This window comes from Astatotilapia calliptera, chromosome 23, assembly GCF_964374335.1.
Source record: "Astatotilapia calliptera chromosome 23, fAstCal68.1, whole genome shotgun sequence".
Taxonomy (NCBI): Eukaryota; Metazoa; Chordata; class Actinopteri; order Cichliformes; family Cichlidae; genus Astatotilapia; species Astatotilapia calliptera.
In genome coordinates this window covers 43,272,587-43,287,674 of record NC_137443.1, presented here as the reverse complement: position 1 = coordinate 43,287,674, position 15,088 = coordinate 43,272,587, and the positions used below count along the sequence as shown (strand labels likewise).

At 40.8% G+C, this 15,088-nt stretch overlaps 2 protein-coding genes across 2 annotated transcripts in view; both read right to left on the bottom strand.

Annotated features, from left to right (window-relative positions):
* The window catches only part of LOC113017716 (NACHT, LRR and PYD domains-containing protein 12-like), a 1,242,929-nt gene that overhangs the window by 1,036,541 nt on the left and 191,300 nt on the right, over positions 1-15,088 (bottom strand). The window contains exon 9 of the mRNA XM_080296777.1: positions 1,812-2,006. Coding sequence (XP_080152903.1) covers positions 1,812-2,006 — 195 coding nt within the window. The remainder of the gene's footprint in view (positions 1-1,811; positions 2,007-15,088) is intronic.
* LOC113016616 (NLR family CARD domain-containing protein 3-like) lies at positions 7,464-14,790 on the bottom strand. The gene is made up of 3 exons (XM_080297050.1): positions 14,517-14,790; positions 9,964-11,987; positions 7,464-7,601 (listed from the first exon to the last, which is right to left on the bottom strand). The coding sequence occupies exons 1-2, from the start codon at positions 14,788-14,790 to the stop codon at positions 10,213-10,215; spliced, it is 2,049 nt and encodes a 682-aa protein (XP_080153176.1). The 3' UTR covers positions 7,464-7,601; positions 9,964-10,212.

The window sequence follows — 15,088 nt, the reverse complement described above, 5'->3', positions numbered from 1 at the left end:
AATGGACATATTTGAAGTCCAACACCTTTTTCCAGTCACATTATTAAAGCAGACAAACTACAAGCTCATTTTCATTCCAACAAGTCATCTTCTGACCTGGACTAACAACACTGGTCTCTATGTGCAGCTGGCTGTGAGACCAGTGCTCAGGGAGCGTCTACAAAGTGCAACACTGAAAGAACATCACACACTCATTTGCTTCCAGCACTTTCACACAAACATCTACTGTCATTATTGTCACCAAACTCTGTGGATCCTTTATTGCAAATTCAAATGGGATCAAATGGTCAGACAAAAGAGGGTTATGAGGAAATATGATGAAATGTTGTGTATTAGCAGCAAGTTATTGAATCTTTTTCCTCAGAAACCAAACAAAATGATTGACAAACATGTTTTTACAAACTCAGTGTTGGACTTGGATCAGCAGGATAAGCTGATGTTTAAAGGCATTTGAGTCTCGCTGTATGAGAGTCCAGTTCTTACTCAATATTTATGGATGATGTTCTTTCAGTGTTGCACTTTGTAGACGCTCCCTGAGCCTCACAGCCAGCTGCACATGGACCAGCTGACATTACCCAGCATTAGAGGCGGCTGTAAAAAATTCATGTTCCCATTTAAATGGTTTTAATTTGAATAAAACGATGTTGATTCATTCAATCCTGAATCGATGTTTAATATAAATGTATTTTGCCAGAATCTCAGGTTAAAGCTCACAAACTATTTCAACAAGCAGCAAACAGCTAAAACAGTAAATGAGAGCAGCTAAACACACAAAGATGGAAACACAGAGCGTGGATCGTTCACTCGACGGCACGTACACGGACACGCCGTCGGGGCTGAAAGTGGACAGCTCACAGATCCTGAAGCTGCAGGTTTCATCTGTCTCCAACCAAAACTGAGTGAAGCAGCAGCAGCAGAAGATCCAAACTCTGCTTCACGTTTGATCAATATGCTCATGAATTCTCTCTGACTTTGGCTGTTCCTGCCTGCACAGCTCTCTCTCTCTCAGTGTACTCCAAGAACAGCTTCAAACATCTGTTTCTGCATCATTCACTGTTTATTAGCCACCAGTCTGCTGTTGTGTTCAGTGCTGTCGGCCTCTGACAGTAAAGCCTCATTTCTGCTGTTCCATGGAAACTTTTTAAAATGATGACAGATTACAAACTCTCAGCTGTGTCTGTAATCAAACCTCTGTAACTTTGCTTCACTTCAGCAGCATCAGCTCATGTTCACATGTTGCTTCATGGTTTGCTTCAGTTTTTGATCGACTGCAGAATATTTTGAAGATTATCTGCTATAAAAAGCCAGAAGAGGAAAATCTGCTTCATGTGTTTCTGTTTGATCCTCAGTGACTTTGACACAAAGGCCTCTGCTGTGATGATCACACCTCTGATCAAGTCTCACAGTGTCACAACTGATAAATGATCAGAGTTAGAATATTTCTGACTGTCTGCTGTGTGCCGTGACCTTTGACCTGCTAAAGACAGTCAGCTGTGGATTATTCATTGTTGTGTCTGATACTTAGAACTGTGAGGAAGAAGCTACACAGTTAATCAGGGTCCCCTCTCTCTGAATCAGGAAAGGTGGGCAGGCCGCGTGTGGGCCGCGGGCCATACGTTGAGTATCACTGTTTGAAATGTGAACATTGTTCTGCTGCAGTCAATGGACTAAACCAGAGAAGAAGAAAACAGACTTTACCATGAAGATCCTCAGTGTGGATCAGTATAATATCAGCCTGATGTCTGCAGTTTAGTGTCAGCACAACTTTCACATCATATTCATCTCAGCACAACTAAAACATGCTGACTGACCCCAGAGTTTCAAGTTTACATCCTGGACTCTCCAGGAAACCACACAGATGCTTCACTCCTGGATCCTGCAGCTTGTTCTTATTCAAAGACAAGTAGTCATTACTCAGGTCCAGCTCTCTCAGATGGGAGGGGTTGGACTTCAGTGCTGCTGCCAGATAATCACAGCTGATCTCTGACAAACCACAGTCCTTCAATCTGTATAAAGAATGAAAGATGTAAGTTTATTAGACAAAGTGCTTGAAATCATTCAGTGTTTCATCATCTGTTCAGAGCTGAAGAAGGTTCAGAATGTAGAAGTTTAGAAAATGGAAACTCCAAACAGCTGAAGCCAACAGGAAGCAGCTTCAAACAAACACAACAAGAGAAAAAACTCTGAATGTTTCACATTAAAGTCGTACATTTCTCATAAAAACAGGACAAAGACTTGAAAAAGTCGTGTTTTTCCTTCCAGGAACCACATGGCTTCACTTTTAAAGGTGAAGTGTGACAGAAATGGACATATTGAAATCAATGATATCAAAGCTGGAATCAAATGAGTCCAAGTCTTCTGCTGATTCAGCATCACATTCATCTTTGCTCCTTGTTCTGCATCCCCACCATAAATATAAAGGGGCAAAACTCACATTTTCCAAAATCCTCTTTAAGCTTCGACAATAAAGGAAGATAGTTTTATACAAGTCTTTGTGGTTTTCTTGTCACCCAGATGCCCGAGTACTTAAACTTCTTATAGCTGGGTTTAAAAGGGGCTAAAATACACAAAACTCCCCAGTTGTCGTACAGATAGACTTTGCCTCGCTGTTCCCAAAATTCACTTTATATCCAGAAATTGTCCCAAATTCCTTAAGTATGCATTAAGGTGACCTTGAGGCTCTTAAAGGCGCCTATAAATAAAACGTATTATTATTATTATTGTAAGTCTATCCAAAAGTTTGCGGAGGCTGTTCGATGGGTTGGAAATAAATAAAATCATGTCGTCGGCATAAAGAGAGACTTCATGTTCGATACCCCTCCATGTTTTCCCTCAACACCAACACATTGTCTCAGAGCAACAGCTAGCGGTTCAATGGCAAAAAGGAGACAGAGGGCATCCCTGTCCTGGGGGGCAGATTATTGTTAGTCTGGACGGCTGTTAGAGGGGAGTAATACAATACTTTTATCCAAGATACAAAATTAAAGCCACATTTTTTAAGCGTATAAAAAAAAATCCCATCTCACCCGATCCAACGCCTTTTCTGCGTCAAGCCAAATTACAGTTTCCAATGTATCACCTTTAACATGGGTATAAATGATATTTAATAGAGCTCTAATGTTCAAAAAAGAGTGCCTAATAAAGCCCGTCTGGTGAAATAATGGAGGACAAATACTTGTGTAAGCGACGGGCCAACACTTGAGCCAGGATCTTGGTGTCTGTGTTGAACAAAGATATTAAACGACATGAACGACAATCTAAATGGTCTTTTTCCTGTTTTACAATTAAACACATCACTGCTTGATGCATTGTTGGAGGCAACGACTGTGAGAGGAAGGATTCTTCAAAAGTTGATTTTAACAGTGAATTCAGTCGGTCAGAAAACTTTATGAAAAAATCAGATGGATACCCGTCGGGGCAGCAGATTTTCCAGACTGCATGCTCCGTACGGCCGTTTCAATTCCAACATTAGAGACAGGTTCCTCCAGACTAGCGATCGCATCTTCTCCCAAGGAGGGAATATCAAACACCTTATTGAAATCATTGTAGATCTCAAGGATAGTTGGTTAGCTGTACTTAGTCGTAGCTGGTGAGCTGATAACTCGCCTGTTTTTTCTCCATGTTCATAAGCGTAGCTGCAACTTTGACTCAGCCTGTTTTGTAGATATGAGATTGTATTCAGTTTGTCATTGTAACCGCTGTGTATATAATACAGGCTCAGGAGAGTGGCTGCACACAGCATGTAGTTTAGTGTCACGGTCGCAGTAGCTGACCGTATGGAGAGTGTGTGGAGGACTCAGGCGCAGACACTGGCGCAGACATGAAACTGAGTTTTGAACGAAAAGCGAGCCTTTATTTCGGCTGAAGACATCAAACAAGGCAGAATCACAGTGAAGAGAACTAAACTGGGGAACTAATACTATAATAAATCATGACGACACGGAAAGCTATGGCTAAGAATACAAAAGACTGGGCATGAAAATATGGAGGGTGGGAACACAGACGATGCGACACAGAGACTAAATACACATGAGGGATGATCAAGTTCCAAACATTAAAACTGTCAAACCTGCAGGGGGGATTGGCTGTTCCAAACCTGAAATATTATTTCTGGGCAGCTCAGATGAGACCCCTGACTGTATGGGTGCGGGATTTGTCTGAAACTCAGGGGCTAAACATTGAGAAGACAATGTGCGAAAGATCATTGGAATCCCTGCTTTGTTCTAACATTTCAATTAAAAATGTGCATATGGGGGAACGGACGAGGGTCACACTAAAGATTTGGCGTAGAATCAAACAATCATTTGGTCTTCCAAAAGAAATTTCAATTCTATCAAGCCTCTCCTCCCTGCAGGGTTTTTCTCCTATTGTGGAAGACTCTGGCTTCAGAGCATGGTCAAATAGCGGGCTTCATAAATTTGTCATGTTGTGAGGAATGGGCACCTGAGCTCATTTGAACAGTTGAGGTCAGTTTCGGCTTCCTTCTTCTGACTTTTTTAAATTTCTGCAGTAAGAAGCTTTTTGACAAAACATAAAGAATGGAGGCAAGTTTTGGAGCCCTCACCCTTTGAGGAAATATTTCTAAAAATATTTCAAAGTAATTCCTCCCCAAAATTAATCAGTCATTTTTATAACGCATTTATGAGTTTCAATACAAATGCAACTTTGGATATTAAGGCAAGGTGGGAAGCTGAGACTGGCACTCAAATCTCAGAGGACACCTGGGAAGAGGTGTTCGGTGAAGCCCATCTGGTGACTAATTCTGGGCTGTGGAGAGAATTTAAATGGAAGGTGGTCATGAGATATTTTAGAACCCCAGAGATAATTGCCAAAATGAAGCCTACAAATCCTGACACCTGCTGGCGAAATTGTGGTACTTCTTTAGGAACCCACTCACATATATTCTGGTCATGCCCAAAACTCTGCTCACTTTGGAATGACATATTTAAAGTTCTCAGTACAGTTTTCCAACAACCATTAACAAAAGACCAACAGTTAGCCATTTTAGGAGTCTTACCAAAGGGTTTTGTGGGAAACAATAAAACGTATCTCTTAAGAATCTTACAGCAGCACTAAAGTGTATCACTATTAAATGGCTGAATCTTGACCCACCTTCATATAATATGTGGATTGATAAAGCAAGAGAAATTTACCAGATGGAGGAAATAACATCTGCTCTGCGGATTCAGAGAGAATTGTTTACTGAGCGTTGGCGACCCATACATGCTTTACTGTTTCAATAATTTAGCATAGGTCTGTTTCGTTTTGTCCATTTATGGCTAAGTTTGTCACAAGTTATTTAATATTACATAAAGATTTTGTTTTGTTTTCTTTTTGTTATGTTGTTGTCTGTTTGTTTGCTTGCTTGGGTTTTGTTTTGCTTGGGTTTTGTTTTGTGCTTCCTAATTGCAGTTCCTGTAACTGTCCTACTTGTGAACATTGACAAGTACAAGTTGCAATGTTGTAAATTATAATAAAAATTGAGTTAAAAAACAACAACAAAGAACATTAAAGTCGTACATTTCTCATAAAAACAGGACAAAGACTTGAAAAAGTCGTGTTTTTCCTTCCAGGAACCACATGGCTTCACTTTTAAAGGTGAAGTGTGACAGAAATGGACATATTTGAAGTCCAACACCTTTTTCCAGTCACATTATTAAAGCAGACAAACTACAAGCTCATTTTCATTCCAACAAGTCATCTTCTGACCTGGACTAACAACACTGGTCTCTATGTGCAGCTGGCTGTGAGACCAGTGCTCAGGGAGCGTCTACAAAGTGCAACACTGAAAGAACATCACACACTCATTTGCTTCCAGCACTTTCACACAAACATCTACTGTCATTATTGTCACCAAACTCTGTGGATCCTTTATTGCAAATTCAAATGGGATCAAATGGTCAGACAAAAGAGGCTTATGAGGAAATATGATGAAATGTTGTGTATTAGCAGCAAGTTATTGAATCTTTTTCCTCAGAAACCAAACAAAATGATTGACAAACATGTTTTTACAAACTCAGTGTTGGACTTGGATCAGCAGGATAAGCTGATGTTTAAAGGCATTTGAGTCTCGCTGTATGAGAGTCCAGTTATTACTCAATATTTATGGATGATGTTCTTTCAGTGTTGCACTTTGTAGACGCTCCCTGAGCCTCACAGCCAGCTGCACATGGACCAGCTGACATTACCCAGCATTAGAGGCGGCTGTAAAAAATTCATGTTCCCATTTAAATGGTTTTAATTTGAATAAAACGATGTTGATTCATTCAATCCTGAATCGATGTTTAATATAAATGTATTTTGCCAGAATCTCAGGTTAAAGCTCACAAACTATTTCAACAAGCAGCAAACAGCTAAAACAGTAAATGAGAGCAGCTAAACACACAAAGATGGAAACACAGAGCGTGGATCGTTCACTCGACGGCGCGTACACGGACACGCCGTCGGGGCTGAAAGTGGACAGCTCACAGATCCTGAAGCTGCAGGTTTCATCTGTCTCCAACCAAAACTGAGTGAAGCAGCAGCAAAAGAAGATCCAAACTCTGCTTCACGTTTGATCAATATGCTCATGAATTCTCTCTGACTTTGGCTGTTCCTGCCTGCACAGCTCTCTCTCTCTCAGTGTACTCCAAGAACAGCTTCAAACATCTGTTTCTGCATCATTCACTGTTTATTAGCCACCAGTCTGCTGTTGTGTTCAGTGCTGTCGGCCTCTGACAGTAAAGCCTCATTTCTGCTGTTCCATGGAAACTTTTTAAAATGATGACAGATTACAAACTCTCAGCTGTGTCTGTAATCAAACCTCTGTAACTTTGCTTCACTTCAGCAGCATCAGCTCATGTTCACATGTTGCTTCATGGTTTGCTTCAGTTTTTGATCGACTGCAGAATATTTTGAAGGTTATCTGCTATAAAAAGCCAGAAGAGGAAAATCTGCTTCATGTGTTTCTGTTTGATCCTCAGTGACTTTGACACAAAGGCCTCTGCTGTGATGATCACACCTCTGATCAAGTCTCACAGTGTCACAACTGATAAATGATCAGAGTTAGAATATTTCTGACTGTCTGCTGTGTGCCGTGACCTTTGACCTGCTAAAGACAGTCAGCTGTGGATTATTCATTGTTGTGTCTGATACTTAGAAGTGTGAGGAAGAAGCTACACAGTTAATCAGGGTCCCCTCTCTCTGAATCAGGAAAGGTGGGCAGGCCGCGTGTGGGCCGCGGGCCATACGTTGAGTATCACTGTTTGAAATGTGAACATTGTTCTGCTGCAGTCAATGGACTAAACCAGAGAAGAAGAAAACAGACTTTACCATGAAGATCCTCAGTGTGGATCAGTATAATATCAGCCTGATGTCTGCAGTTTAGTGTCAGCACAACTTTCACATCATATTCATCTCAGCACAACTAAAACATGCTGACTGACCTCAGAGTTTCAAGTTTACATCCTGGACTCTCCAGGAAACCACACAGATGCTTCACTCCTGGATCCTGCAGCTTGTTGTTGATGCTCAGGTCCAGCTGTCTCAGATGGGAGGGGTTGGACTTCAGTGCTGCTGCCAGATAATCACAGCTGATCTCTGACAAACCACAGCTCATCAATCTGTATAAAGAATGAAAGATGTAAGTTTATTAGACAAAGTGCTTGAAATCATTCAGTGTTTCATCATCTGTTCAGAGCTGAAGAAGGTTCAGAATGTAGAAGTTTAGAAAATGGAAACTCCAAACAGCTGAAGCCAACAGGAAGCAGCTTCAAACAAACACAACAAGAGAAAAAACTCTGAATGTTTCACATTAAAGTCGAACATTTCTCATAAAAACAGGACAAAGACTTGAAAAAGTCGTGTTTTTCCTTCCAGGAACCACATGGCTTCACTTTTAAAGGTGAAGTGTGAAAGAAATGGACATATTGAAATCAATGATATCAAAGCTGGAATCAAATGAGTCCAAGTCTTCTGCTGATTCAGCAGAAGACTTGGACTCATTAGGACTCATTACCTAATCAAACCTCTGTAACTTTACTTCACTTCAGCAGCATCAGCTCATGTTCACATGTTGATTCATGGTTTTCATGGTTGATTCACCTCATTTTTAAAAAATGACCTCTGACAGGAAAGTCTCATTTCTGCTGTTCAACAGTGAAGAAATGTAAATTTTCAAAATGACAAATTGGAAAACACAGAGCTGTGTCTCTAATCAAAGCAGAGATGGAACGATGCCACTTTTCATGTCCGATATCGATAGGAATCCAATATAGTTGATTTTATAATCAAACGTTTTTTTTTAATCTCTTGCTGCATTTTGTATAAATTCATACTCAAGTTTAAACAATCTAAACACTAAAGCTGTTCTGTTATACCTGTCTGCAAAAACACACTGCAGCCAAAACATTAGAATATAGTGATCTTTGTATTTAAACTTTTATCAGAATTTTAAATCTAAAGTATTTAAAGTAATATTCAAAAGTCATTTAAATCCTTTTGATGCAGACTTCAAAAACTCTTTGGTTGTGAATAAAAGAAGTGCAACATCAGCACAAAATAATGTTTCTATTGAACAACTAACACAAACAGGTTGTAGAATGGAGCCTTTTATACTCACAGCTGAACAGAAACAACATCCAGAGTGGAAAACAGTGCAAATAACTGCAAACAGGCTTCATGACACTCATGTTTGATCAGATTCACTCCCTGCTCTCACACACCAACTCCAGACCTGCATTCATCTTTTCCCTCTGAACCCCCCAAACATACAAACCCTGAGCCACCACCATTGCCCTTTCACTGACTGCCCCACTCCACCATTTGACCCTTAGAACTGAAGACGCTTCTCTCATAAGAGGTGAAACATCTTCAAGGAAACTTAAAGAAGTCCAGACACTTTTCTTTCCAAGCTCCTTAGACTACGATGACCTGGATGTCTGAGAACCTTCACAGACTGATTTTACAAGAACAACTTGTGTCAAAAATCCCTGGCAGTGCCTCTCTGTCACACACACAAATCACTACAGTTACAAATTTAATAACTTAAAAACCTCAGAAAAACAGAACTGAGCAAACCAAACAAACAAACAAACAAACAAACAAACAAACAAACAAACAAACAAACAAACAAACAAACAAACCAGAGACCAGGTAAGAACATTGTTGAGGTTTAAATTTATAATCTTAAATACTTATATGCTGATTATATTGCTTTATAAGAAAGGCCCAACTCTGAGTACACTCTGTGCCGACAGGACTGACAGGAAATTACATGCTTTTGCAGGCAAAAAGTGAAACTAAGCAGAGTGTTTGATCGAAACTTAAAGTGTGTGTGACGTCTATATAAATGACTAGGCTTCCTGTTTTGTGCTTCAGACCTGGGGTTGTGTGTTCAGGTCTCCATATCCGGATATGTAAAATAAAGATAATTTTTTAAAGTAAAAAGACCACTTTTGAGCCGTGTCTTTTTGGCCGTAAAGAATACCAAAGGACCGGAATTTAATAACATTAAAACCAAACAATAAATGAGCAAAGTAGTGCATGATAAATATAGATGACAAATACAAAGTGCAATATAGAAACACTGGGTAAAAAGAAATGAACAATTAAAAAGGAGGATAACAGATGTGAGCAGTAGTTAAACAGTAGAAATAAATATATAATAAACAAACAAAAATAGATAATAAATGAAAGCCAGGTCTGAAAGGTGAGTTTGGCTTTAAAAGCATGAAAACACACTGCTGTCTTCAGGAAGGCTGCTCCAGTAACAGAAAGTCATCTACAGTACATGTGGGTTTAGTTCTGACTTTAGGGACGAGTAAAAAAAATAAAATAAAATAAAAACATCTGTCCAGACAACCTGACAGTCAAAAATATAAACTCAGGAACTTAAAAGGAAAATTGTGCTGACTTTGAACGTCCACATCAAGATAAACTTACAGATTTAAGAGTCAAAAAGTGTCAAAAAGTCTGTATCCTTACCCGAGAGTTTCAAGTTTACAGTCAGGACTCTTTAGTCCAACACACAGCAAATCCAATTCTGAATCCTGCAGCTTGTTCGCGCTCAGGTCCAGCTCTCTCAGATGATTGGATGGGGAGCTGAGAATTTCAGACAAAGCTTCAAAGCTTCTTTTTGAGAGTTTACAATCTCTCAGCCTGAGGAAGAATAACAATGGAGACATATTCTTTTATTCATCTAGCATTATTAAACATATTTGTTCATAGATTCACTTACAGCACTTTCTTGGATGCTTTGACCACTGGCAGCAGCTTCAAAAATGCCTTCTCTGAACGGGAGTATTTATCCAGGTCGAACTCATCCAGATCTGATGACAGTAAGATGAAGACCAGAGCCGACCACTGAGCAGGAGACAGTTGATCTGTGGAGAGACGTCCTGATCTCAGGGACTGTTGGATCTCCTCCACTAGAGAACGATCATTCAGTTCATTCAGACAGTGGAGCAGGTTAATGCTTTTCTCTCCAGAGAGTTTCCCACTGAGCTTCTTCTTGATGTACTGGACTGTTTCCTGATTGGTCTGTGAGCTAGTTCCTGTCTGTGTCAGCATGCATAGGAGATCCTGATTGGTCTGCAGTGAAAGACCCAGGAGGAAGCGGAGGAACAAGTCCAGGTGTCCATTTGGACTCTCTAAGGCTTTGTCCACAGCACTCTGGTAGAAGTCTTTTACAGTAAGTGTTTTCTGGAAGATTTTAAAGCGAGGAGATTGTTTCTTAAGCAGGTTGACTCCAGAGTTGATGAAGGTCAGATAAACATGAAGAGCAGCAAAGAACTCCTGAATGCTCAGATGGACGAAACAGTAAACGACACCGGTGAACATGTGACACTCATCAGCTTTAAAGATCTGTGTGAACACTCCTGAGTACACTGAGGCTGCTCTGATATCGATGCCACACTCTGTCAGGTCTGATTTATAGAAGATCAGGTTTCCTTTCTGCAGCTGATCAAAGGCCAGTTTTCCCAGAGACTCAATGATCTTCCTGCATGAATCTGTCTCAGCTCCTCCATCATACTTGATGTCCTTCGTTTTTAGGTGAAATAGCACAAGGCGTAGGTAGAGCTCTGTGAGAGTCTTAGGCAGATCTTTGCTCTCTTTGTTCTTCATGACAAACTCCAGAACTGTAGCAGTGATCCAGCAGAAGACTGGGATGTGGCACATGATGTGGAGGCTTCGTGATGTCTTGATGTGGGAGATGATGCTGCTGGCCTGCTCCTCATCTCCGAATCTCTTCCTGAAGTACTCCTCCTTCTGTGGGTCAGTGAACCCTCTGACCTCTGTCACCACGCCAACACAGTCAGGAGGGATCTGATTGGCTGCTGCAGGTCGTGTGGTTATCCAGAGGCGAGCAGAGGGAAGCAGTTCCCCCCTGATGAGGTTTATCAGCAGCACATCCACTGAGGTGGACTTTCTAGGGTCAGTCAGGATTGCAGTTTTGTGGAAGTCCAGAGGAGGTCGACACTCATCCAGACCATCAAAGATGAACACAACCTGGAAGTCTTCAAAGATGTAGATTCCTGCTTTTTTGGTTTCAGTAAAGATGTGATGAACAAGTTCCACCAAGCTGAACTTGTCCTCCTTCAGCAGATTCAGCTTTCTGAAAGTGAATGGAAACATGAACTGGATGTCCTGGTTGGCTTTGTCTTCAGCCCAGTCCAGGGTGAACTTCTGTGTTAGGACTGTTTTCCCAATGCCAGCCACTCCCATTGTCAGCACTGTTCTGATTGGTTTATCTCTTCCAGGTGGGAGTTTAAAGATGTCTTCTTGTCTGATGGTTGTTTCTGGTCTGTCTGGTTTCCTGGATGCTGTTTCAATCTGTCTGACCTCATGTTCATCATTGACCTCTGCAGTCCCTCCCCCTGTGATGTAGAGCTCTGTGTAGATCTGACTCAGGAGGGTCGGGTTTTCTGTTGTAGAAATCCCCTCGAGCACACACTGGAACTTCTGCTTCAGGTCTGACTTGAGTTTGAGCTGACACTCAGTGAGAATCTCTGCATGAATAAACAGCAAATGACACAAATGAGAAAACTGCATTCTGGTTACTGTGGTTATGTGTTCAGTTCACTGGACTCTTGGTGTCATGATCCGAGTGAGTCTGAGTAACTTTCCACAGCATCAGCTCTCCTCCCCTGGGTGGAGCCCTCCTCACTCCTCCCTGCTCCTCACCTGTTGCCAATTACTCCGGCAGTATTTATGAGCAGCACTCACAATGAACCTTCTCCAGATTGTCTGCTTACCACAGTCAGTTCTCTGCCTCACATTTTGTCTTGTGCTCCTCAGCTTGTTTCGCGTAACCCTCTTTTCCTGTTCCCTAGTCGGCACCTGGATACATCGTCCAACTCTCGCCATAAGTCACGCCTCAGGATTCTGGCCTGCCACTGCTGGGAAAACTCACTCTTGCAAACTGCCATCCTCAGCTGCCTGCCTCCCTGTGCACCCACATCTCACTCTGTACCCAGATTTAATTCATCTCCTCCTCCAGCTGATCTCCACCTGCAGCCACGTAACACCTCTTAGTTTTTAAATCTTGGACTCATTCACTACACTGTGGACCACTCTGATTATTATCTCCTTTGTTCCAGTGATCCTGGATAGTTTCTATTCGCCCGATTCTGCCCCTGTTGTTCCTTTGACCTGCCTCAGCTTATGTTCTGGCCTCAGCTCTGCACTTCTCATAATACCTCGCTTGCTGTTGAATTTAGCCGTGATTCAGCTTTCTCCGTCAAGAAATCTAGTAAAATACATTTCTGTTAAAAGTCACTCAGCCTCCGTTTTTTGGTTCTGTGCTTGACTCCATTCCTTTTCATGAGCCATTGAGCCCTGACACTTGGGTTATAACTGAGGGCAGGTTTTATAGAGACACATTCGATTTAATTATGTTTATTTATACAGCACCAAATCAATACTAGCAACATTTCACATATTACATAAACAACACTATGGAGCCAGTAATGAATAAATATGTAGAATAAATGAAAGAATTTCAAGTATAAAAGTTTTTTTTTTAATTCCTCCAAATAACAACAACAGTCACCCCAATGTGCTTTATATTGTAAGATAAAGAACCTACAATAATACAACAGAAAAAACCCCAACTATCTTTTTGGGTCCTGAAAACTGAAGGCTCTGCCTCCCATTCTACTTTTAAATACTCTGTGAACAACAAGTAAGTCTGCAGAGCGAGAGCGAAGTGCTCTAACAGGGTGATATGGTACTACAAGGTCATTAAGATAAGATGGGGCCTGATTATTTAAGACCTTGTATGTGAGGAGCAGGATTTTGAATTCTGGATTTAACAGGAAGCCAATGAAGGGAAGCCGATACAGGAGAAATATGCTCTCTCTTTCTAGTCCCTGTCAGGACTCTTGCTGCAGCATTTTGGATTAGCTGAAGGCTTTTCAGCGAGTTTTTTGGACATCCTGATAATAATGAATTACAGTCGTCCAGCCTGGAAGTAATAAATGCATGAACTAGTTTTTCAGAGTCTCTCTGAGACGGGATATTTCTAACTTTAGAGATGTTGCACAAATGGAAGAAAGCAGTCTTACATGTTTGTTTAATATGTGCGTTGAAGGACATGTCCTGGTCAAAAATGACTCCAAGGTTCCTCACAGTGTTACTGGAGGCCAAGGTAATGCCATCCAGAGTAAGAATCTGCTTAGATACCATATTTCTAAGATTTTCAGGGCCGAGTACAATAACCTCAGTTTTATCTGTATTAAGAAGCAGAAAGTTAGCGGCCATCCAGGTCTTTATGTCTTTAAGACATTCCTGCAGTTTAACTCATTGGTGTGTGTTATCTGGCTTCATGGACAGATGGAGCTGGGTATCATCTGCATAGCAGTGTAAATGTATGCTATGTCTTCTAATGATGCTGCCTAAGGGAAGCTTGGTAACGGGAGCGTTGCCAGCAGAAGGCTGAAGTGGAATCTCCAAGAAAGCTGCAGAAGAAAAAGCATGAGCTGAAATGGTGGATTTCAGTCATATAAGGAGAACTGTGGCTTTCCTCCAACCTTTGACCAATCACCTTAGTGTCCTGTTTATCAACCATAATAAAAAGCATTTACTGTCTGGGCATTTTTTTGTTTGGGTCTCCAAACAGCAGAAAGAAATGGCAGCCATTTTTTTAACTTTACCTTCAACTGGTAAATAGATTTAAGAAAAAGCACTTTGATCATATTTGTGACGTGTCCCAAACTGTTGTTGTCGCCTCATTTATGTTGATAAAACAGCTCTAAAACCAATCTGACAATATAAATCTGTAAAATGGGCAGAAAACCTGCTGCTGGTCCCATTTTAATCAAACCAACCCAAAGAGCAGATATTCATGTGTGTACACAGGAGGTTATTTGTGCAGATGCATAAAACACAAACTGTTGGCTTTCTGCAGTCTCTCACTCCTGAAAGTGTTGGCAAGTGTTTTGGAGTTATTATTTATATGGATTTTAATGGCACCTGTGTAATGTTAACTAAGGTTTTTATTGTTTATGTATTTTTTGTTTAGTCATTCCCTGACTTACCTGTGGGTTCTGGGATGGTTTTATTTAAATTCTCCAACAGATCATTCCTGTTTATCCTCCCCAAAAGATTTTTAGTGACTTCAAAAGTGTTGATAGAGTAGGTATCAAACATCAGATCCACTATGTCCGTCCTCTCTGCATTCTCCAGTTTACTCACTGGGATTGCTGGTAAACCTTCTACAGACCCGTTCTTCAGATGCCACTTAAATTTTTCAAAGTCATCACGTCCCAAATCCTCCAAAGTCCCCAGAAGGATTTCTTTAGGTGTCGTCATCTTTTACCCTGTAAGGACCCGATAAACAAAGACTGTAACAACAGCTGGAGAGGTAATTGTCTGATTTATCAGAATTTAACTTGATTCTAACAGCAGTTCATCACTACCACCAATAAATTTCTAAGGCTCAGAATGCAACAAAATTGCACATGAAGAAGCACATAGAGAAGTATCCAAGTAACACTTTGCTACAATATAAAACAAACTATTATAAATAAAGAAAATATATAAACTAAATATATACACTACCCGTCAAATGTTTTAGGACAGCCCAATTTTTCCAGTGTTTTTGTCACGG

Bases quoted from the DNA above. Each gene is read 5' to 3' on its own strand.
- LOC113016616 (XM_080297050.1), bottom strand. From the start codon at position 14,790: ATGACGACACCTAAAGAAATCCTTCTGGGGACTTTGGAGGATTTGGGA. The intron at 11,988-14,516 runs GTAAGTCAGGGA...TTATTCATGCAG, and splicing joins AACCATCCCAGAACCCACAG to AGATTCTCACTGAGTGTCAG.